Source organism: Strongylocentrotus purpuratus, unplaced genomic scaffold (assembly GCF_000002235.5).
Source record: "Strongylocentrotus purpuratus isolate Spur 01 unplaced genomic scaffold, Spur_5.0 spur5_scaffold_6, whole genome shotgun sequence".
Taxonomy (NCBI): domain Eukaryota; kingdom Metazoa; phylum Echinodermata; class Echinoidea; order Camarodonta; family Strongylocentrotidae; genus Strongylocentrotus; species Strongylocentrotus purpuratus.
Genome location: NW_022145612.1, coordinates 33,744,653 through 33,768,587, shown reverse-complemented (window position 1 = coordinate 33,768,587; position 23,935 = coordinate 33,744,653). Strand labels below are relative to the sequence as shown.

The 23,935-nt window shown below is 35.6% G+C and overlaps 1 protein-coding gene across 1 annotated transcript; it reads right to left on the bottom strand.

The window, feature by feature from the left end:
* Positions 1–779: 779 nt before the first annotated feature.
* Positions 780–22,237, bottom strand: LOC582493 (fumarylacetoacetase). The gene is made up of 13 exons (XM_782442.5): positions 21,902–22,237; positions 19,570–19,680; positions 14,361–14,482; positions 13,845–13,985; positions 12,527–12,621; positions 12,168–12,220; positions 11,799–11,898; positions 8,141–8,271; positions 7,119–7,194; positions 5,549–5,595; positions 4,193–4,294; positions 3,574–3,691; positions 780–2,283 (listed from the first exon to the last, which is right to left on the bottom strand). The coding sequence occupies exons 1-13, from the start codon at positions 21,986–21,988 to the stop codon at positions 2,210–2,212; spliced, it is 1,257 nt and encodes a 418-aa protein (XP_787535.4). The 5' UTR covers positions 21,989–22,237; the 3' UTR covers positions 780–2,209.
* Between the last annotated feature and the right edge of the window lie 1,698 nt (positions 22,238–23,935).

Genomic DNA, 23,935 nt, shown 5'->3' with positions numbered 1-23,935 from the left:
CCACTTTGAAACTTTAAAAAGTTACACTTTCTTCCTCTAAATCCTCCTTCCTGTTGTTTTTTTAAATTTTATTTAAGTAATCTCAACATACAAGTGTTTATGCTTTCTTAGCAGTCAGGTAATTAAAAAAAAAAATATATAACCATCACATATAAGCAAAAGCAAGAGAGAGAAAAAAAAAGAATTGCTCGAGATGATAACAAATCAAACGGACACATGCACGAGTGTGAACATGCATTATGTACAAATATGTAGTATCCTACTATTATTTCAGCGCATGTGATTTGTTGATATTATAATATATATATATATAGAGAGAGAGAGAGAGAGAGAGAGAGAGAGAGAGAGAGTGGGGGAAATAGAGAGAGAGAGAGAGAGAGAGAGACGGAAAGAAAAGAGAGGGAGGAAAAGCAAAAGAAGAAAGGTATTAAGAAATGATTATAAACAGAAAAAACCTTGAGAGGACCAACAATAAAAATAAAACGAGACAGATCTGATCTACAAATTTAAGAAATTGAACGAATTTTCCAGGGTGTGATTGTCAAGGGGATACTTGTCCTGATACGGGTTACGTTAAGGGTTACGTTGTGTCCAGAGTGAAGTTAGGAATTCAGTTAGGGTACAAACTAATAGCAGAGCAATTGTAGGTGAAAGTGTTATAAAACCAAGATTTTAAAGTTTCTTGAGCTGAACACAGCTCTCTGCTTTTATGTCTCTCACTCCTTCCTCAATAAAACTTCACACCCTTTTAGCACATATCACATACAAGCACAATGAAATCAATTATTTTATATTTTAATCAGTAATCAGCACTCAAAATCCATGTTATGAATCAGTTTCAGCCTTTTCTTTTCTACCTTTAGATGATCATTGATTTACATTCAAAATATTTTACATCTCTTTACAACTACAATACCTTACTCATGATTGTCAATCTAGTTTGTAAAAATAAATAATAAAAAGCAAAAAAAAATTATTGTGAAGAAATTATACTGACTAATGATTAAATCCAACAGTTTTGCACATAGGTCTTCCTTTAAAAGTGCTTTTGACATGAATAAGGGCGAGTATTCATGTAGTGCTTCCTGATAAAATATATTTAAAAATTCATAGTTCTTAAGAATAAATCGCTTCTCTTTTAAACGTTGATGACACATTTTTTACGTGTGTGGCTCACATACTGAATAGATAAAACCTGGTTCTGAACCGGCATAATATATTTGGATATAAGGATAACTTGAAAAACAGCTGTTCAAATTATTGACAGTGACATCAAAATAATATAAATCTTAAAGTTTCACATTACCAATATATAATATTTCACTCAAATGATATTTCAATTATCATAGAAGGCATTCAAGACATCTTCATATTTCATATTATATCTAGTTCATGTCTGACACAAAACTAGAGCAATACATTTACTTTTGATTGTTTTTAAAATCATTTTCAGCTCCATTTGCTTTCTCTTTACCTTACTCTCTCTATATAGTGCCATGCAGATTTCAAAACAAATTTCAAACAATTAACCAATGTTGAATCCAAACTAAAAAAAGCACATGCTTTGGATGGATTAAAAAAAACTATATCATGTTAGGAGTCAAAGAAAGCACACATGTAGGACATAGTAAATAAAGTAAGGAGGGGGAGGGGGTTGTGTAGAAACCAATCACATCTGATATAGAACAAATAGTTGAACCAGTTCAGCACCCTACACCCAAAGTGAACACACGGATGTAACAACCAAGAATATTTCATCTCAGTTTCTTTTTCCATGTAACTAACACATCATCCTTTATCCTTCTTAAACACTGCATTGGCATGCGAAATATTCACCTGCAGCATGTCTGTAAATTGAATCATACACAATAAATGAAGATGTACTTTCCAGTCATTGAATACTTGTGCATATTGAAGCATACACCCTGGATAAAAGGCTTTGTATGAAGAAGAAAAAAAAATCAACCTTTATAACCTTTGAAACTTATATTCAGTCCTATTCCTACCTGCCTAGTGCCTACACAATGTATTACAACTCAAATCACACATGTAATTATTGGTTATCTAAAACTAATTCTATGACCAATGAACTTCTTGCAGAGAAGTGGTGAATTTTTTCAATGACATAATTGACTACGTCGGTATACTGACTGCTGGGCCGAGGGTTCAATGGATGTTCAGCTGATGGATGTAGACCTGATGAACTAGATTAGATTAGAGCTGGTGTTATGGTACCAACACTCTCACCAAATCCAACTCGGTATCCCTCACCTTGGCAGTGGCCTAGAATAGAGAGGAAATGAGAACAGTCTTTGAATAGCTTGTATGTGCATCTTATCAGAGTAATGTTCTACAATATTTGAATTTAAAGTTAAATTTCTATTCCAATGTAAGCATAGCATTACAGAAATTACATTTACCATCAACATTCCCAATTGCCCTTTCACTTTTTAATACATTTCAAGAAAATGGTACTGTGCAAACAGTGATTATCCTCAGCTAAAGGTGACAATGCAAGGCTGAGATAAGCGTATACGCATCTCTGTCATAGACAAAATTAAAGGCGAGATGAAATGCAATTTCAAATGGCACAGACATTGATGCGCACATTGAGACATGCATTACACTGTCTGGCTGCACTTATGTACTGAGATGTCATTCAAAGCAAATGGTGGGCCCCATGACTGCGCAATTCTAGGAATATTTATCATGTTTTTTCTACATTTCTCAACCTTATGCTCATATTGGAGACCTGTTTATAAAACAAATAATTCATGTTTTGAAGCTTGTGCATCAGTATATATATGCACTGCACTAAGTGAAGTCACAATGAGCCGGATAATGAAGTCAACAAATCTTGTTTTGATTGTGACTTAACCTGCATGCAGTGCATATTCACTAACGTGTATTGCTTACTGACCCAAAACATAAAATCTCATCAAAATACCAATGGTGATCCCTAGATCTGGTAATGATGGAAATGTAAGTTGACAGGATCATTTAAAATTTACACTGCATGCTCAAAACCATAGTAACAACCAATACATATGATCAAACACAATTATACTGAAATCTACCTACAACAAATTCATCTGTAGGTTAATCATATCTCAACTTTTGTAATTTATATTTTTCTCTTTTTTCCTCAGTTCCATTCCATCTGTTAATACTGTTTTGTAACTTTCCAAATGAACGTGTGGACCCCTTTCAAAACAACTTGTATTGACAAGCCAATATACCTTATACGGAATGAATATTTAAAATAAATAAATTGACCACTGATTTTTATTGAAGTTGTATAATAGCTGAGTAATTATGGAAAAAGATAAGAAGTCTGAGCAAGGGCACAAATAGATGATGTGAATCATGTTTTCAAGTGAATGTCATTTCCTTTCCCAACTTGTTTTTTGTTATGTTCTGCTTGGACAAATAATCCATTAATTAGGTGATGAACAATTACAAATTAATTTTGATTTCTGTAGCAGTGCGATTTTACTAGATAATTCAAGATAAGCTTTAGAACCACTCTGCATAGAGTTTATGGCAATTGTTATAAGTGGATTTAACATTTACCTGAAAGAATAACTGTATCCCCATCTTTGAGAAACTTCCTTATGTTGCCGTTACCAAGATCGACTTCCTTGGTTCCCTTCCAGCACAACTCCAGCATACATCCATAGTTTTCCTGAGTCTGCAATATTCGGAAATTAACACACAGACACATGACATACTTACAATACCCCCTTTAACATGATCCAATAATATTTTCTAGGGGCAATACAAGAACAAGAATACAAGACCGATTGCAGCTGGTAGAGATTTGTGCTGAAAATGTTTTCAAACTGGAGTTTCATGTGTAAGAAGTTTAACAGCATCTAACGATCTTGTATTCACATCTTGGAATGTGATGAGGTTGAAACAAAAGCAATAGTTGATGACTGTATGCCTACTAATTTCTCTGAGGGCATTTTGGAAATCCTCAACGAGAAAAGGTAGGTAAATATTTGTCTTTCAAAACGTGATCAGATACAGCAATTTTGAAAATCCTTAATTACCCGGTTCTCTGATTTTGATCTATCATTGTGAATTATCACATGGAAGAAGTCAACAGTGATATACAAACTGAAAGGCTATTGCATAGAGAAGAAACTATGAACACTGGTAAAAAGAGGAAGATGTAAGATGATCATACCGGTCCGCTAAGTGTTCCTGTTCCCATAAGATCTCCTGGTTGAGCATTGCATCCTGTCACTGTATGGTGAGCTAGCTGCTGCTTCATCGACCAATACATATGCTGAGATACAAACACATAAGAATGATCCACTGCAGATAAAACCCATTACAACCTTCTACAAAATCGTTCGAGTAAACCATTTTCACTCTGTGTTTTTTTAGCAAGTTTATATTAATTCTCAATCATGATAATAATACGTATCATTTCAAATCTCATCTCAAGAAATGTTGAAAATCAAAGTTAACGTATCTATCAAATTAAAAAAAACATCTATTATGAGGAAACATAGAAGTGTTTCAAAGTATTGTGATCATTTGTATTGATATAATTCATGCCAGAAAGCTGAAAATGAGAACAGCTGACCTTACACAGAGAACTTACTTCAAAAGTATATTTCATGCAAAATAATAATTTGGCTAACATCCATGAATTCTCACTACGCATATAGCTGAAAACTAGCGAACGTAAGTGGCGTTCTATTGTTACTAGAGAATTTTTCAGGATTTTTCAGTCACATGAACTTCCGGTCAGAACGTGCCACACAGTATTGGACTCACACTTCACTGTCAATAGGACTAAGAATGAGAAAATGTTGTTTTACCCAAATCTCTATTGATGTTAATTTATTAATGATATAGACCTTTGTTATCTTCAAATATGGGACCCTGTTGTATATTACAGGAAATGATTAAAATTACTGACAATAGTGGGCAATCATGGCTAGGAAAAAGAAGTCACTTGTGTGGCAATATGCCACATTTCAGAGAGAATCCTCCAAGCGCTGGCGTTTGCCAATGCTGGTATATTAATTAAAATAAATAGATAGGCTTACTGCTTGTGTAATTTTTTTTAATTTGCCACTATTGAGCAAGATTTAGAATTGCAGATAATTAATTATTAGCATATCGTAGTATAGCACAATTCATGTATTAAAATCATCAGAAGTTAGTAAGTCTACGGGTTTACTGAAGTATTGGAGACGCAATGCATTATGGGAATGTATATTAGAGAGAATTGAAAGTTCTCTTTTTTCTCTATGATGTAGAGAAAGTTGATTTAAAAAAGTTGGCAAAACATGAATAGGCACTAAGCCTAATTCTGTATGGAAAAATTCATCTGATATCATTGGCTGCATGAAGGACAGTGTGCAAAACTTATTAAACTTGTTTCCTGTGATAAACATGTCATTGCAAGGCAGTAGCAAACGTTCATTGCACATCAGAGAGGATTTTGAGATCAGTGATGGGAGCATTGAAGCTATATTTCATGGGTGTGCAGTGATTGGCAGTAACACAGTACATCTCCTATACTAACCTTGAAGTTTGACCGAGAGACAACTGCAGGCTCTTGCATCTCAGCACCTAATTCAGAATAATGCAGAACAGTATTACTGGTTTATTCAATGACAGGATCTATCATTCATTGTGATCCTTTTAGTCAAAAATTGATTAGGGTAGGGTATATGCATTGAAGAATACACATAGATGCTGTATTTACGCAGTATACAGGGAACTTGGGCTAGGGAATGCCTTTCTGAATTTATAAAAACAGTAATAATTCTGAATTCATTCATATTACACATTAATTTACACAACCATCTCCACTCTCTACATATCATTCTCTATCTGGGGATGCATCTAGTGACTGGAAGTGGACAATTCAATCCCAAATTCACAACAGCTTTCAGGATCCAATCAGGTACCAATTTTCTACAGGCTACAGAGAGGTAAATTCAGATCAATGTCTTGACAAATGCATTGTTAACACTAGATGGGTATGAATACAGAATAATACTTCCAGAGTCAATAACATATCCACTGGATTACATCAACTCTTAAAGATAAGGTTGAGTTCTGCTCAAACGATTAGATTGCGAGAGAAACTGGAAGCGATTGGGAAAGTTGATTAGGTAGTAATTGGTGTACATGTACTGCAAGGTTTTTGAGAAATCTAAATCTAATGAGGATCACGTGCACTGTACAAACTCTTCAGCTCTTTCCTGTCCTATTTTGAATATGAGGTACTTTGAAGTGCAATCATTTCCAGGGGATATTTCTTCAATGATAATCTTTCAAACTACTATACCGTATTTGCCGGCGTAAAGGCCGCAGTATTTTTGGAAGAGAAAATATCAAAAAGTCGGGGTGCGGCCTATGCGGCGAAAGAGTAAAAAAAAATTAAAAAGTAAGTCAAAACCAACACGAATTTGGACATATGGGACTAGATCTACGAACGGTACAATAACTATACATTTCCACACATCTTACCGACAATTTTATTTTGCATTGTTGACATGAAGACGAAAATAAACTTCCAAAAAACAACATCTGCCGATAGATCTTGATCTAAGTTCGTGCCAATGCATTGCAAAAAAAAAAGAAGGGCCCGTTTAACGGAGCTGCCGCGAAGCATCTAGCACGCGAAGTCGCTATTTTGAATCCATTTCAATACACAAGAGAGAGGCGCAATGTATACATCACAGAAAACTCCATATGCTAGCATCAGTGCGGCATGGCCGAGCGGTCTAAGGCGCTGATTTTAGTCACATCAACACTTGAACGAAAAAGATCAAATCCTGACTTTGACAATTTAAATTTTTTTTTTTTTTTTTTAATGTCAAAATCGGGGGTGCGGCCTATACGGCGCTGCGGCCTTATCGCCGGCAAATACGGTATATAGATTTAAGAGCTCACAAATTTGGTTTCATCTTTACCAGAACTCGGCCTTCTCTTAATATAAAAAGAACAAGATCCCTCTTTGAATATAATGTATGACAACATGCCTACACCAAGACAGGCTACATATTGCATATATGCGAACCTGCAGGTAAAGAGGTGGGTAGTGGTATCAAAATGGTTTATACACAACAGTCATACATACATACCCTTGACAGCTGCAGTAATGCTGATGTCAAAGTTGAAAGGGTCATCATGCTGAAGGTAAGGAAGAGGTGTTGGATCCTGAATGGATATAAAAACAAATATCAGCAAAAGATTGAACATTATATAAAGATACATCAAAACCATTACCTGCATTTACTTGTATGTTGTAAAAGAGTTGAGTTACCGTTCTTTGAACCCTATATAGATATTACAAAACACATCCTGGTGTGTGTAACACAGCCATGGTCTTCTCCCAACTCCACGAATGGACACTTTTCATTCATTAGCTGTCATACTGCACAATTTGGCTACAATAAGTACTAAAACAGATTTTAAATCATTAACATGGAAAAAGGGCATCATTTTGTTGAAGCAAAAAGAGGGAAGAAACCATAATGTGTATATCAGTATGTCCATCATGCGATCTTCATCAGGAAGTAACTATTATGCCCATTCTGCTCCTTTATTTTTCTGTTTAAATTTTTTGAATATTTTTAATTTACTGGTATTCAAATATTATATCGCAGTGCTTGGTGTTCAATAGTTTTAAGATTTGCTTCCTAATAAAATATCAGCTTTTTTTTCCATCGATAACCAAATTCATGCCCATGAAACTAGACTTCGGAATTTGTTTCATTTATGGAAAGTAAAAACTTCTTTCTCTAAAAATTCTATTAGAAATACTCAACCCAACATTTGGAACACTATACCACAGGTTATACATTTATACAAGAATACTTTTACATTATATTTTTCTTCCCAATCCCTCTTTTCCACATTAAGTTATTTATTTTTTATGTATTTGCTAGTATCCAAAATATACAATTTATGCTCCACAACAATAACTTTAAAAAAAAGTCAGCTTAAGAGAGAGAGAGAGAGAGAGAGAGAGAGAGAGAGAGAGAAAGAGAGAGAGGGAGAGGGAGAGAGCAGGAGAGAGAGAGAGAGATAGAGAGCGATTGAGAGAGAGAGAGAGGGGGGGAGAGAGAGAGAGAGAGAGAGAGAATGTCTTTCTTTTGTGTACCTGAGCATTGTTGGCTACAAGAAATGGTTCTAAGGCGTCCATAGTCACGACCCAAGGAGACACTGTGGTTGCAAAGTTCTTGCCCAGGAAGGGACCCAAAGGAACATACTCCCACTTCTGAATATCTCTTGCTGAGGTCGAAAGGGAAAGCAGAAAAGGGTGTTTGAAAAAAGAAAGGAAACAAAACATGACATAATGGCATAATGGATCATGACTAATGCAATCTACTTCTCAATCACCAAGGCTTTGCAATTATTTGTAAAAAAAATACTTGGTCTAGAATCAAACCTAGACCAAGTATTTTCTTTTACAAAAATATAGTCCTCGGTGACTTTAACTCCAATATGCTGACTAAAAATACCCTTCAAATAAGGTGCATGAACTTTGTTCCACCTTTCTATTAACTCAGCTTATCCGAGAACCAACAAGAATAACTCCTTTCAGCAGTACTTTAATTGACGTTATTTGTGTTTCTAGTTCAATGCTATCCAATATAAAGCAAGCTGGAACAATTTCAAGTGGACTAAGTGACCACTCCCTAGTCTATTTGATCCTTGGACGTAACACCCCCAAAAGCTAAGCCCCAAATTTTTTCATTTAGATCGTTTAGGCATTTTGTCGTTGAAAACCTATGTAACATACAATGGAATGATCTATTATCGTCCGAGGAGGACGTAGAGTATTGGTGGGAGAAATTCAGTGAAGCATTCAAGGTATTAGGTGATAAATATGCTCCCCATGTTACAGTAAGAAAGAAACTGAGTGGGTCTCCCTGGATTACAAGTGAATACCTGGCTCTATCTAGGGATCGTGACTATTACAAAAGAAAGTTTGACAAACTTAAAAAAATCAGCAGAAGTAGGTCAGGAAATCAATGAACTTTGGGATAAATATAAATATCTCATAAATAAAGTAAATATCTTAAATAAAAAGCTGAAAAGGGACTTTTTTCGCAACAAAATTCAACAATGTGCAAACAAATTGCAAAATTTGTGGAATGTCCTGAAAAATTTACTCCCGAAGAAAAAGGTTTCAGTTAATCCGAATATTAACACAGGAACTCGTATGACTTCAGACAATATAGAAATTGCAAAGTCATTCAATGAATTGTTTGTTAGTGTTGGAAAACTACATTCTCCTCTTAATCAACAAAGTTTTAATTCCTTGAATACATTATCAAGGGTTGAATCAAAGTTTAAATTCATAAGCATAGACTCAGAGTTTGTAAAAAGAGAACTTGGGAAAATTGATGTTAACAAAGCTGTTGGTCTAGATGACTTACATCCAAGATTATTGAAAATCGCTGCCCTTTTTATAGCTGAACCACTTTCAATAATCTTTAACAAATCTTTAAGCTCAGGATGCTTCCCAAGTGATTTCAAAAGAGCCAAGATTATTCCAGTACCAAAAAGTAGTGAAACAAGTGACATTGGCAATTATAGGCCAATTTCTTTATTGTCCTGTCTGTCAAAGATACTTGAAAAGGCAGTCCATGCCCAGCTTTATGATTATCTTCAAGAATACAAACTGCTATCTCAGCGCCAATCGTGTTTTCGCCCAAAGCATTCAACTGCGACTTGTCTAATTGAAATAAACGATTACTTAACAATATTGATTGTGGTTTGATAACAGGGGCGATATTCCTTGATCTAAAAAAAGGTGTTTGATGTTATATCTCACAAAATATTGTTATAAAAAATGCCATATTATGGTATTAATTCTGTTGAATGAAATAGACTGGTTCTCTTCATACCTAATGAATAGGCAACAATGCGTCTCATTTCAAGGTGTCCAAAGCAATTTTCTACAGATTTACTCTGGTGTGCCCCAAGGGTCTATTTTGGGCCCACTCATTTTTTGCTTATTTCTTAATGATACTGTATGTGTAACTTTTGAACCAATGCCTACTGAAACATCTTTATCACTCCCTCATTCTTACGCATATAGATTACTGTTCAGTTGTTTGGGGCAAGTGCAAAAAGAAAGATTTAATCAAATTACAGAGGACGCAGAACAGATATACAAGATTAGTCCTTAATGCGGACTATCTAACCCCAAAAGACACCCTTTTAAGCAGTCTTCAATGGCAAAGTGTTGAAAATAGAATCAACTACCACTACTGCATTTTCGTCTACAAAATACTCAATAATCTAGCCACTTATTATTTAGAATCTTTTGCTTGTAGACGTCCAGTTTACTGTTACTCGTCATTCTACCTATGATAAATCCCATATTTTTCCCGAAACCCAAGACTGAATTAAAAAAATTATCTTTTTCTTTCGTCTCTCCAAGCATCTATATTAAACAATCTACTGACTCATATTTGAACGGCAACTTCACTCCAAATGTCAAAAAAACAAATTAAGTCACTACCTCCATCACTTTAATGTATGCACTGGTACCCAATGTTATATCAGGACTTTTACCATACAGTTAGTTTTGTTTGTTTGTAGTTGAGTAGTCTGTAGTACTTTTATTTCTTGCATTTTACCCATTTGATTTTATGTCTATTTTTATGGCATTTGTATTTGTATTTTTGGGGTCATTTTACTTTGTATCAATAATATCTTAAATGTTTAATATTTTAGGCCTTATGATCATTTTGATCTAGTTTTTAATTTGTTTTTTTATTTATTTGATATAATTTTCTCAATCTCTTATGGTATGTTGTTTATATAATGTCTTTGTTTTCTACAATGTATTCTATTTTGGGGGTAAATCTTTGTATGTATCTTTTGTATCTTTTGTTAAGCAGGCCTTTCTCACTGAAAAGACTACCCTGTTTTTAAATAAAACTGAATAAATAAATAAATAAATAATTCAAAGTATACCGGTTGGTTTTACCAACTAAGCCAGAAAGGAGGCAAAACATTATGGAGCCTCATACATTCTGTACAATATGATGCCTGAAAACCGTTATTAACAGAAGGTGACAAGACAAAAACCTGAAAAAATAGCATGACTGGCATCCCTGATAAATAATCTAAGGGAGCCGTCATCCATTGAAATTGTTTATAATACAAGGCAATTGCTCAATTGTGTCTCACCCACCTGTAACCAAATTACATTAATATTCCCAAAGATCATCCCTGGCTCAAATTTGGTTGCACTTTAAAAAAAAAAGTTATCTTTTACTGACAGTTGCCATGAGTATTTGGAAGCAAGTCTTTATTGGTTGCAAACTCAATTGGACACAAAGAGATTAATGGTTGCAAGGTTATCTGTGACAAGAGAGTCTTACATTTAAACTTTAATATCTGACCCAAATGACTTTTGACCATGGCATGTGACCCTTGTAAGCATCACAGCACCGAGGGTCCCCAGAGAACATCTCTGACCCAAGTTTGGTGAAAAGTGGATTAACGGCTGTGAAGTTATTTGTCACTAGTGTGTGATATGACCTCAAATGACCTTAGCATGCAAAATCTAATGAATTTCAATACAAATATTTGTTTGCATTTTTATATCTTCTCTTTTTTGAAGTAGATACAAACTGAAATTGAAAGGGTAACACATTTTACACTCTCCACATGCATATCATGCCAAAATGATTCCAACAAAACTTGTTTTAAAGAATCTACAAGAGTATGAATGATTTGTATCTTGTTTATTTTCCATTTTTCTAAAATAAAAGAAAAATGTGAAAAAGAAAACTTACCACTCCAATCATTCATCATGACCATACCAAAGATGTGTTCATGAGCACTGCCAACAGGGATGGGTTCACCTAGCTTGTTACCTGGTCCAACAAAGAATGCCTAAAACATTGAAAGAAAATCAATAATAAATTTAATAATGACAATAGAGCTAAGTGATATGAAGTTTCTGTAAGTGGTACAGCCATGTATTATCGCATCTACAAAGAGTTAGAATTATATGCCATGAACACTGTGTTTCTGTGATTTCTCAATCAGACACAGACATCCTTTTACCATAAGTGACCGCACAAATGTGGCCGCTGTAAAGGAGTGTCTTATTCAAAAGTTCTTTGCAGCTCTTCGTTATCGGAAAAGTCAAACAATCATACCATTTCAAGTTCAAAATCCATGAGCTTGCAAGCAGCAAATACTGGAGGTTTGTCTGTAAGCAAAAGAAAATATCAAAATATGTTTTATCACTTCACTGTATACGAAAAAAAATGCACGGATATACATTGTAGTCTGCTTATAGATATAAGAGAGTTGGCGATATTTGAAACTATGACTAAATACTCTTCTAGTGTAGATATCAATAAACAACATGAAGACCAGACAAGTATCGGGTGAGTTTCCTTTGTTCAACCTAATCTATGTTCTAGTCAACTTGGTTGGGTAATAGCACCAGTCCTGCTAGGTATCACACTGTTTCAAGGTTCACTAATTCAAACTTGTTTGTGTAGAGCCTTACCTTCTGGCTTAGACTGTCCACAAGGTCTACGGACTGGAGTACCAGAAATCACTACTGACGAAGCACGGCCGTGGTATGCTACAGGAAGATGCAACCTGGAAATATGAAAAGAGTCATCAAGAATTCCAACAATCATTAGATGAATGAGACCATGCTACCAATGTGGGTCTGCCCTACTGCTTTGGAATAACTAATACATTTTAATAATTCAAACAGTTAGCTCTGAAAGTGCTTTAATCAGGTATCAATTTATAATTTCTTTAAATTATTCTTTATCAACCAGGAGCTGTTCCCAAAATTTCACCCTATAAGTTATTCAGACCATTAAAGTCAGAGCCCAAACAGTCCCCAAAGTCTGTTGGATTTCACCCAATGTACTCCATAAGCCAAACTTTGTCAGTTGGAGGTAGTATGACTGGACATTACAAAACACAACAAAAATTCTGTCAAGATGGGTTGCCAGACAGCCCGTAAACCTTGGGGTCAGTTTTAATGCCAACGGTCCAAATTTTGTCAGAAGAAAAATATAAGCACTGATAAACAAGTCCATTAGGAAGGGGTGTAACACTCCCCTGAAATTAACACTGAAGCACCCTTAAAGAGAAGGTTGAGTTCTGGGAAGAGGTGAAAAATAATTTGTGAGCCTTATCAATGTTATTATGCAAGTGTGAAAGAACATCAGATAAAACATGTTCCCTGAAAAGCATGGCTCTTCAAATGCCTTCATATTCTAAATATGTTATGTAATATCGTTAAAAAAAAATTATACATCTTTCTGTGTACAGTGTTTGTAACTTTACCAAGACTTGGCCAAATTTGTTATCATTTTGATGATTCCAGAACCTTGCAATACTCACAAATACTTATATGCTAGATGATTAACCTTTTCTGGTCGATTCCCCACCGTTTCTTTCACAATTTAATGGCATGACCAGAACTCAACTTCATCTTTAAACCAAGTTTTGATGCCCCAAAACACTCTTGACTTTATACAGAAAAATTATTTTACATCCCAACCTTAAAATCTCCAAAAAAAATTCACCTATTTAATTTTTCACTTTTCCATAGGGTCTTTAAAATTACTATGGTGCAATCTTGAATGTTGTAACTGTCTTGAAGGTCAATTTTGTGGCAAATTGTGATTTAACTGATGATTTAATGAATTGTGAAAACTAGCTTTCTCAAAATAAAATGACCTTGTCAGGATTTTTTAAGCATGTCCATTGACCATCTTCACCTGTTTTGCTAGGTATCTGAGCTATATGGCTGCCATGCTGACGTTCAAAAATACCCACTGCTTTTAAGGATCGATACTTACCAGTTTGGTTGCAGGGCATTGTCTGGTCCTCTGAACATGGTACCAGTGTTTGTAGCATGGTATTTAGAAGAGAAGAAATCAGTGTAGTCTCCAATAGATGCAGGAACATGCATTGCAGCGCTACTCTGGGGAACAAATGCTCTGAAAGAAATGAAAAGAAATTCCTCTTCTTAATAAAAAATCCATTAACTCGTTCATAAAAAGGTCATTTGTCAAATCAATAAAGGATCAATGCATGCTGAAATTTTGTTTGTTTTAATGCTTCTTGTCTTATATCATTTGATAAGATTCTCCTACATTTTAAACAAAAATATAATATTATTCAAAAGAAGAGACAAGCTGAAAGGGGAATTAATAAGAAAGAGGGTTGAGGAACTAGGACTCTTATGTTATTTTTGGCCTTGGGATTAATGGTGGGTATCGTATGTAGCAGTGTTTTAACTCATTCTTTTGGATCTATATAACAATCAACTTGAACACACAATCTCTTCCAACATGAATTTGATGAGTTTCTACCTTTCCCTGAGATCAGCATTATCTCTGAGAGTAGGTTCATCAGCTGCAAGAAGCCGTTGAAGAGTAGCTCTAGCTTCCTTCCAGGCAGGTCTTCCAAGTGCCATGAACTTGTTCAGAGTTTCCTGAATAAAAAATTTGTAAACAACATTTCTTTAACCCTTTGCATGATTTGGGAGCCTATCATGCCTACAGTAGAATCATTTGAGTAAATTCCTAGCAATACAAAATCACATTTTCAGAGTATTTCAAATTAAAAAAAGAAAGAAAAGAGTATCATAGGGGTTTTAATAAGAATGTACAAATTAAAGATAAAGACCAGTTCTGGTCATGCGATTGCATTGTGAAAGAAACATCGTGGAATCAATCAGAAAAGGTTCATCATCTAGCATACAAGTATTGGTGTGTACTACAAGGTTCTGGAATCATCAAAATAATAAGAAATTTGGCCCAGTCTTGGTATAGTATAGTTACAAGCACTGTACACAGAAAGATGTATATGGGACTACGCGACACGTGCGCAGTATCTATCAGGTCCAAATAAATCAATTAGTAGGCGGTTCCTCTGCAAAATTTGTGTCATCACGTATTAGTCAAAACATATTCTTTCACATGATTGGTAATAAATAAGAGCTTCCATTTCATTTTTTGAGATGGGGACGTTTCCAAAACTGGTCTTTACCTTTAATGCACTATGAATATGACTGACAAAGAAAGCGAACAAAATATACAGTTCCTCAGGTAGACAAAGGAACATCCCTTCACTGCTATTATGTACAAATGTGTGGAACAGGTGTCACATGCATATTCACTTTTTACATAATAGCAGTGAAGGGATGTTCCTTTGTCTACCTGAGGAACTGTATATTTTGTCCGCTTTCTTTGTCAGTCATGTTCATAGTGATGGTTCAATAAACTGATATGAGGTACTTTCAGAAGAGTTTAGTTTACTATTGGCCATTCATCAAAGTGATACATAAATTGTACTATAAATACATGTAGCTTTATTATGGAAAGACTAAAAAATTCAATATTTAAACAGTTTGATTAGTTGAGACAGTATCTCAAATGTTATGGATTACTTACTGTACTTCATACATGTAGTTGATATCATATCATTGGTTTTTATAGATATTTAATTATTTATCAAACTGTATATTTTTTATTTTAAAAATAGAAAATTCTCTAGAAATGTCATTCCGTAATGCTTGGAAATTACCAAAAGTGATAAACCTGGGCTGAGATTCCTTTTATCCCCAACAATCACAGACAGTTAAATACAAAGATTGTTCCCATGAGATACATTTCATACTCAATCCCAACAATCAAACAAATTTAGGACATTCCCAATGCGGCTCTTAAAAGTTCATTTGAAATAATTGATGGTAAAAAACTGAAAGAATTTGAACGTAACAAGGTGACAGTGTCAGGATATGAATTACGATTTGTGTGGATCACCCCTGATTGTATGAAGAACTGAATGTTTACCATCTTTCAATATTTGTCAATACTTCATAACATTTATCACATTACATGGTTACCTAATCTGTATAACTACATGTACATGTTGATTTGTATCTTTAAATGTTACCTGCCCTGCATGGACCATTAGCAAGTCAAAGTCCTAGGATTTTCTTATTATTTAATATACAAACCTGTACATACAGTTTGTATCAAAATTGTTTTATGCCATGTTTGTATGCCTACCAATGCCTACCAACAAAAAAAGATATTGTATTGTATTATATTAGCAATGAATTACCAAAATAGGTTTGCATTATGTGAAATTGAAAACAGTAGACTACATGTATGTCACAAAGGAAGCATGAAGAAATATAAAATAAAATGTTTGAATCCCCAGGCAAACCAACTATCATATCAACAGGAAGTAGGTACCAGGCAGAATTAACAAAAAGTCACATGGTATGACTAAGTTCTTCTAGTTACATTAAACTTTAGGTATCGCTTACTAAAATACATGAGGGTAGTTCTTCTTATAATGCAAGGTAGTTTGGTGTGTGCATTCATGCATCTGCTGGTACATCGTGTCCTATAAAAAAAATCAGTATTAATTAACAAACATCCCACAAAGAAAGTAAGCGTGGAAATGCTTTCTGAGTGACCAAAAATTAACCATTCACAGGACAGCGTCGGATCCAGAATTTTCCAGAAGAGAGGTGGGGGCAAAGACAAGGGTGCAAAGCACAATGCAACAAAAGTGTAAACATGAGTCCTTCTGGGTGGGGTTTAGGGGCAGCGAAGACCCCGGACGCTCTAGAGTTTTAGCAATTCAGAACCTTCACAATTAAACTGTATTGAACGATAACAAATCCAGCCCTTGACATTTGAATTGCACTGCCACAACTGGTAAATTTTGAAGGAAATCATTTCTCTCTCTCTCACACACTCTCTCCTAAGGACAAATTTATAGAACAAAGGGTTGTCTTGGGGTCCAGCAGAAGAGCTTTTGCTGGGGATCTAGGGGTCGGGCCTCCTGAAATTCTTGAATTTTTAACCAACGAGAAAGTTAAAAGTCGCCTTCACAAGCGATAGAAATTGTAATTTCTTCCTCGAAAGTCACATTACCCCTATCATTCGTCTACAATCTTTGTAGGGACAACTCAAGCCAACTCATTGGAAATGCAATAGATCTGTATGAGTAAACTTACGTTTCATTTTCTTCCAATTTTTCCTTCTTTTTCTCTCCTTTTCAGGGACGATAGTGAGCACTAAAATAAAAGAGGTTTTTTTTTTCTTCCCCCTAGCCTCAACCCCCTTCAGTAAAAAAAAAAAAGGAAGAAGAGGATTTGGGGGGGGGGGGGGAATGGCATCTAACAACATTCTCCTCCTTTTTGAGTAAGAAAAATTAGGAAATAATAGGGAAAAATAAAGAAAATAAGGGAAGAATAGAGAAAATAAGGGAAAAAAATCTGGAAGAAAAAACAACAAAAATCGGGAAAGTGATTTAAATCAGGTTTTTATCAGGCCTGCTTTTCCTCTCTTATACATTCATTTCTCTTTCTTTTCTCCTTTTTCTCCTGTTACTCCATTTTACCCATTTCTGTTTTTTTAGGCCGTCACAAAAAAGGAGGACTGCACCTCCTCCAATCCCCCCCCCCCCCCTCCTTGATACCAAATTATATGTTTATGAGGGTATTAGGCATAACAGCTTAAAGTGAGGTTTGATTTTCATCCTTTTAAATACCTTGCGGACCTGTTACTCATGAGTAGCAATTTAAAGAAACAAATTCCTTCTCTAGATCTCTCTCTTTCTCCTTTTGATGTTTATTCTTTTCTCCTTTTTTGGTAATGTCACTCTCTTTTTTAGGCTGCCAAGGGGGGAGGGGGGAGCAGCCGAATCGGCCCTTTCCCCTTGATCCGCCACTGCAGGATACTGCACCAGTTCAGAAGCAGTTGTTTTCATGTGAATCCTTATCCAACTTTATCCAACTGTCTTTTTAGAAATGCATTATTACAATTTACAAGCAGTACATTTATCACATGTTTCTAGAAAACATGCTTTACCCTAAAAGATTGCCTAATGTATAGAAAGCCAAAGGTCAATTTATACAAAGAGATACAGTCTATTGTCTCTCTTTTATCTCCCTCTCTCTCTCTCTCTCTCTCTCTCTCTCTCTCTCTCTCTCTCTCTCTCTCTCTCTGGTTGCAATAGGGTTTTCTCTAATCGACCCTGTAGCTGGTAAAAAGATCGGGGGCCGATCACTGCCGATTTTACATAAATCTTATGATAAATTCTGATCGCCAATCAATGAAAACTGATCAAAAGATTGAATGACAATGAAGAACAAAAAATGTGTGCCCACAAAAAGGGCTGAAAAGTTTTGGGCTTTCAAAAACTAAAAACATGCATACCGTAGCTGGGATTATTTTGTCATTTGGAGTTGTGGTAACCCAAGTTTGTTGATATTTAGTGCCTTTTCATTTATTTATTTCTGATATTAGAATTTTAATAAAGATTAGTCTAATAGGAGAGACAAAACATATGAGCCGCCATTTGGGATTATAATGACAATGGAGAAAAAAATTGTGCCTACAAAAAAAAAGGCTTAGATTTTGGGCAAGAATTGGGCAATAAAATACTAAATAACATATGGATTATTTTGTCATTTGGAGTTGTTGTAGACCATGTTTGTTGATGTTTTAGTGCCTTTTCAAGTTTTCATGCCTCTGAAATTTAAATTACGTTAACTCTAATGAGAGTCTCTGCAGGGTATGCATGTGCTCCTATTATTACCTATATTCAACAAATTTTGTGGATGATTTCATTCCATTTTTTGTGATAGTAAATGCTAGTTCCTATAGACTGTGACATCATCTTGTAAAGCTCAACAAACTATTAAATATGCTATTAATTTATGGTAATGTAATGTTGAGTGGGGAAATACACATGTAGCAAAATTACGCAGCTTATATACTTTTATAAAAAGGTAGGAGTATGCACAGTACATGTACTAAGTCAAAGTTACCTCACACAGTCTAAATCATTATTTCAAGAACTGAACATTAACATTTTTCAACTTATTTATTATTTCTGTGCAATATTGCTTTTCAAACATAAAATGACTAGTTTTATTCAAATTCTATATGCTAATCTCGAACAGTTCAATATATCATTTATGGGCTGTTGATGGAAACTATTGTTTCTTTCACTTTCAGATACAAAGGAATTGTTATATAGAATTCCCTACTTAATGAAATCACATATGTTTTTTGTAATAGTTTTTAAGAGGAAATTTAAAAATAATTCTAATTCTTAATTTTCATTCTAAAAGTTAAGTTTTTTTCCTTTATTCAGGGTTGTGGTATTCCTCTCCCCACCCCTACCCCTTATATCTTATTCTTTGTTTCATTAGTTATCTTTTAAATGGTTTTGTTTTACATATATATTCCAAATGTTTAAACTTTAAATATCCTTTCCTCTTGCATTAGACTCTAAGAGCACTTCCCACTTTACTACATAAGGGGATCGCCTTGGTCTTTCATGGTACCCTTGATTATTTGCATCAGCTCTGTATTTCTGTTTATCAGATTGTTAAGGAATGACTTGTACTGTATGTGTATATGCTTTTAATGGATTTTAAAAAATTGAACTTGAACTTGAACTTAAATGAAACCTCCTAGGTGAACACACCTTATGTTCTCCTGTACCCTGTACCTAGCTTTTGGTAAAGAAATTACATTGTCTGTTTACCTCAGTGAACACATCGTTGCACTCTGACAGGATGGCTCCATTAAATAGATCCTTGATCTGAGAGAGGTCTAGTATCACAGCTCCAATTGCAACACCAATCCTTTGTTTGCTCTGCAGACAAAATAAGACAGAAAAAAAAAACATATTAATAGTTCATTCTAAAAGCACATCTCTGGAAGTGAAACCATTCATTCCTAATTTAATACATAATTTAACACTACAGTATTGAATCTGAACATCAAGCTTCCAAATTCATGAATTTGTCGCGTATCATTGTTTTGTGAAACAGGTTCCTGACGAGATCCAGTGGTCACAAACAAAAATATGACTGTCTTCCGGGGGCCGTTTCTCGAAACCGTCATAACTACAAGATCAACGACATCTCGCCACTGTCACGCAACTTGTCAGCTAAGTGTTTCACGAAGCCGTCTTTGCCAAGATGAGCGACAACTTCCGCGACAAACGAGTTGTCACTGCTCCGAACCCGTCATATCTTTTTAATTGCTGTAAAGCGCCATCACAAGTCAGTTTGTTGCCATTCCATGGGCCGCAAAATGTACGATTAGTTTCACTATCATTTTGAGAAAAATATAGACGAGTTCGGTACGTAATTCTCTGGGATGCGAAATGCAAATGTACAAAAGTGAGAATACAAATTATACAGAAACTTTAAAAAGCTGAATTTAAACATTAAATCACAAATCATTAAACTATAACATATAAATAAGAGAGATAAGAATGTTACACACCGTTTTCCATAGTCGATTCATAGTCTTTCTTAGGATACCATTGTACCTCTGGGGCCTATGTGCATTATTATTCCCTCTCTAATTACTTCTTTCAAATTATATTTTCAATATCAAATCAATTATATAACGAGTATTACGAGTCTCTAGAATAAAAACTGGCTGAGAAAAGGTATTTTGCCTAAAATTCCTCGTCACAATAAACAAAAAAAGTATGTATTGATAAACTATCACATTAGTGACATTACGGTATCCTTCAACTACCTTTTGAGTGGATTGTCGAGAAAAAAAAACTCACCGGTTTTTCTTCAATTTAAGAATCTCTACAGAAATATGCAAATCGTTTGATGATCTACATTTGATAATGACACTATTTGTTATTTATTTTAGGAGAATTAATATGTATATGTTTCTTTTTGAACAATTTTAGCCCCAAAACTTGTTTTGGGTTATTCGTGATAAATCAAATGGATCGTGACAAAGACTATGTTCTTGAGCTGCTAGTATCGCGATATATCGATATCATGTCTGTCATGGCTTTGTGAAACGGTTTATCCACTTCATGACATCTCCGTAGGTCGCCGACAAAGATATGACTGTCATGGAGTTGGTTTCGAGAAACGGCCCCCCGGTCTCCAGGCATCTTGAAGTTGATCTTCACACAATTAATAGACCGGTTTACTAACATAATTCAAATTTATGGATGTTTCTTTCTTGGGGACCTAGTGACAAGATATTCCACTAAAAGTGTTATGGAGCCTGTGATTAATGGACTACATTATTACATGCATGTGAAGATATATTGACTGCTATGAGAGGCATTTTGGTAAAGTTAGCGAGCGTTATAATGAATTACTCACATGAATTTAATGAGGATCTCAGATTCTCAGATTACATTTGCTAACTTCACACAAGCGCGCCCACACCCCACCGTCGGTACGCTATATGGTATGCAATTGTATTGTGCAGTGGTTTGCTGTGAAACCTGAAGTCTTCTTTAGGAAAAATATTCCAAAAGGATAGGAAAATTGACACGAAGCAGGTAAGAAACATAACAAATTTTAAATCATGACCAATATTTGAACAATTGAGGAAGATTTAGTTGATTTTTGGTATGTTTTATTACTAATATTACTAGGTCAAAGTCTGGATACAATTGAACTCCAGGGAGCTCCACCACCGAAGGCTTCGGAAGAGTCTTTTTTAGGACCAGCCACCAGGATCAGGATAAAGGCAGGAATTCCCACTGAAAATGAAGACTTCTTCAAATGCCCAGAAGGCCACAGGAGTCAAAAAACATTGTAGAGGTCTAGAAAATGCAAAATTATAATTTCTACAATTACTAGGTCTAGACTAAGCCTGGCCTAGACTAGACTAGGCTACTTCAAATTCTTTACATTTTTAAAAAATGTGACCCAACCCGCTGTTAAGCTGTTTGAAATGAATCATTTTCCTATAGCCAGTATAGATCTAGGTCTACTGTGCAGAATGCAAGCTCTCTCTGCAGTTCCGACATCTTCGGCGGCGGAGCACCCGGCTCCCTGGATCGAAGTTAGCTGATATTTTCAATAAGCGCTATAACTTACGTTAGATGCAGTCGAAAACACTCCATACGGTAAATTCTGAATGGGAAAGTTACATTCCGGACCGTACTCGATGAAAGATTTCGACATGATTGAGCCAGAAGATATCCACTCCACTTTAAAGTGCTTTTCCAAGTTTCGATTTCCTAATTAAATTGATGTAGCTCAGCTCAGCTCCTTCTTTATGCCTAGATCTAGTATACACACAGTACATACAAGTACACTATTTTACAGTAGCTATATACGTACACGTGGGTATGGGGGTTCGGACGTACGCGCGATCGACCGGTATTAAACTAGCCAACAATAAGCCAGCGCACAACATTAACAAGCCTGCCACCACACATCGGATACACGGTTACGAGAGAGAAAGGAAATAAATCGCTCAGCTCAGGCATGGTCAAGATTCAAGATTCAAGATTTGTTTATTTCTTTCCACTTGCATAAAAAAACATTTCATTCAGTAACAGTAGTAACAAGTTCATCGTAAACTAGCATAAAAACATTAACAATGAAACAGTTATAAAGACTTTAACAAATGTGGAAAAAGAGGTGGTCTGTTAAAAAAGCACAGCTTGTTAAAACACAGATCACCTTTACAGAAACAACATTTTTTTTAAAAGAAGTAGGTTATATTACAGGGGGAGGGGGACTAATACTAATCTAGTTACCTATACAGACTATAAATAAATATCAGATCTACCACTAATTTACAAAATATGGTAGACTAAAAAAGAAAACAGAATAAAGATAATGGAAAAGTAAAGAAATAGGGGAAGGAGGATAATGTACAACACGGGGGGGGGGGGGACAATGCTATTCCAGTTACCTATATTGAATACTAATAAAAATCATATCTATTCACTGTAGGTGTACAGTAGATGAAATTTCAGCTTACGTTTGAAGACAGAAGAGTCAAGATCCACTCGAATGTTTCAAAACCATGGACCCTACCAAAAAGGGTCCATGGTGGAACGCTTTGGCGGACAAGTCGTATATGTTGTATATACTCCAGGCGCGTAGCCATGGGTGGGGGGGGGGGGGTGGGCGGTGGGGGCAGTCGCCCTCCCCCCCCCAAAAAAAAAAACGCCGCCCCCCCCCCCAAAAAAAAAGAGAAGAAAGGAAGAAAAGGGATTAAGAGTCGAAAACGGTCCTACGAATCGAATCGTCTTCTTTCTCGAATACTTTATGAAACGTCAAAGCTTCCGCGCTTCGTGCACCCGCTTCCGCATGCGGGAGCGGGGAAACTGAATTCAGACAAGGATTTAGAGTCGAGAACTGTAAACGAATCGTCTTCTTTCTCTAAATATTTAATGAAACATCAGAGCTTCCGTGCTACGCGCGGAGGAAGTGGAACTATTCAAACAAGGATTAAGAGTCAAGGACGATGCAACGTTTCGCCTTCTTTCTCTAATGAAACGTCAAAAGCCAAACTGAATTTAGATAAGGATTAAGAGTCGAGGACGGTCCAACGAATCATCTTCTTTCTCCAATATTGTAATAAAACGTCAAAGCTCCCTCCCTGCACCCATGCACCCCCTCGGGAGCGCGCTACGGGCGCTCTGTAAGTGATTCGCACGCTTCGCGTGGTCACCAAAGACGTTAAATATAGGCCCTATATTGTGCTCACTACCGCCCTCTGAAATGAAATCCTGGCTACGCGCTTGATATACTCTACGGTTTTATGAACCCTAGAATCGGGCTCCAAGTTGAAATTTTGGGAGATGAATTGCTTGAAAACGGGTAAGGCGTTACTGGAAAACCTATGGTGGTAGGTTTAATAGTGGGAGGATCATCATTCCCATTAACCCCAAGGTAATTGTACCACTTTAATCATCATTGGGTTAATGATCGAGGGGGCATCCTTCCAATATCCCACCATTATTTTTTCAGGAATAATCTTATAAACTAGTAGTGTCATTTTCAAGTAATCACTTTCCAAAATTTCTAAAATAATATTTTAGGTTAATTGAAATAAAGTAAGGAATTCAAAAAGTGACGGGCTAGTAAAACTAGACCTCTGGTCCCACTTAAAAG

Coding starts and splice junctions, on each gene's coding strand:
- LOC582493 (XM_782442.5), bottom strand. CDS start 21,988: ATGTCGAAATCTTTCATCGAGTACGGTCCGGAATGTAACTTTCCCATT. Junction 13,986..14,360: donor AATGCTGATCTCAGGGAAAG/GTAGAAACTCAT, acceptor CATTTCTTTCAG/AGCATTTGTTCCCCAGAGTA. Junction 5,596..7,118: donor CATTACTGCAGCTGTCAAGG/GTATGTATGTAT, acceptor ATTCTGAATTAG/GTGCTGAGATGCAAGAGCCT.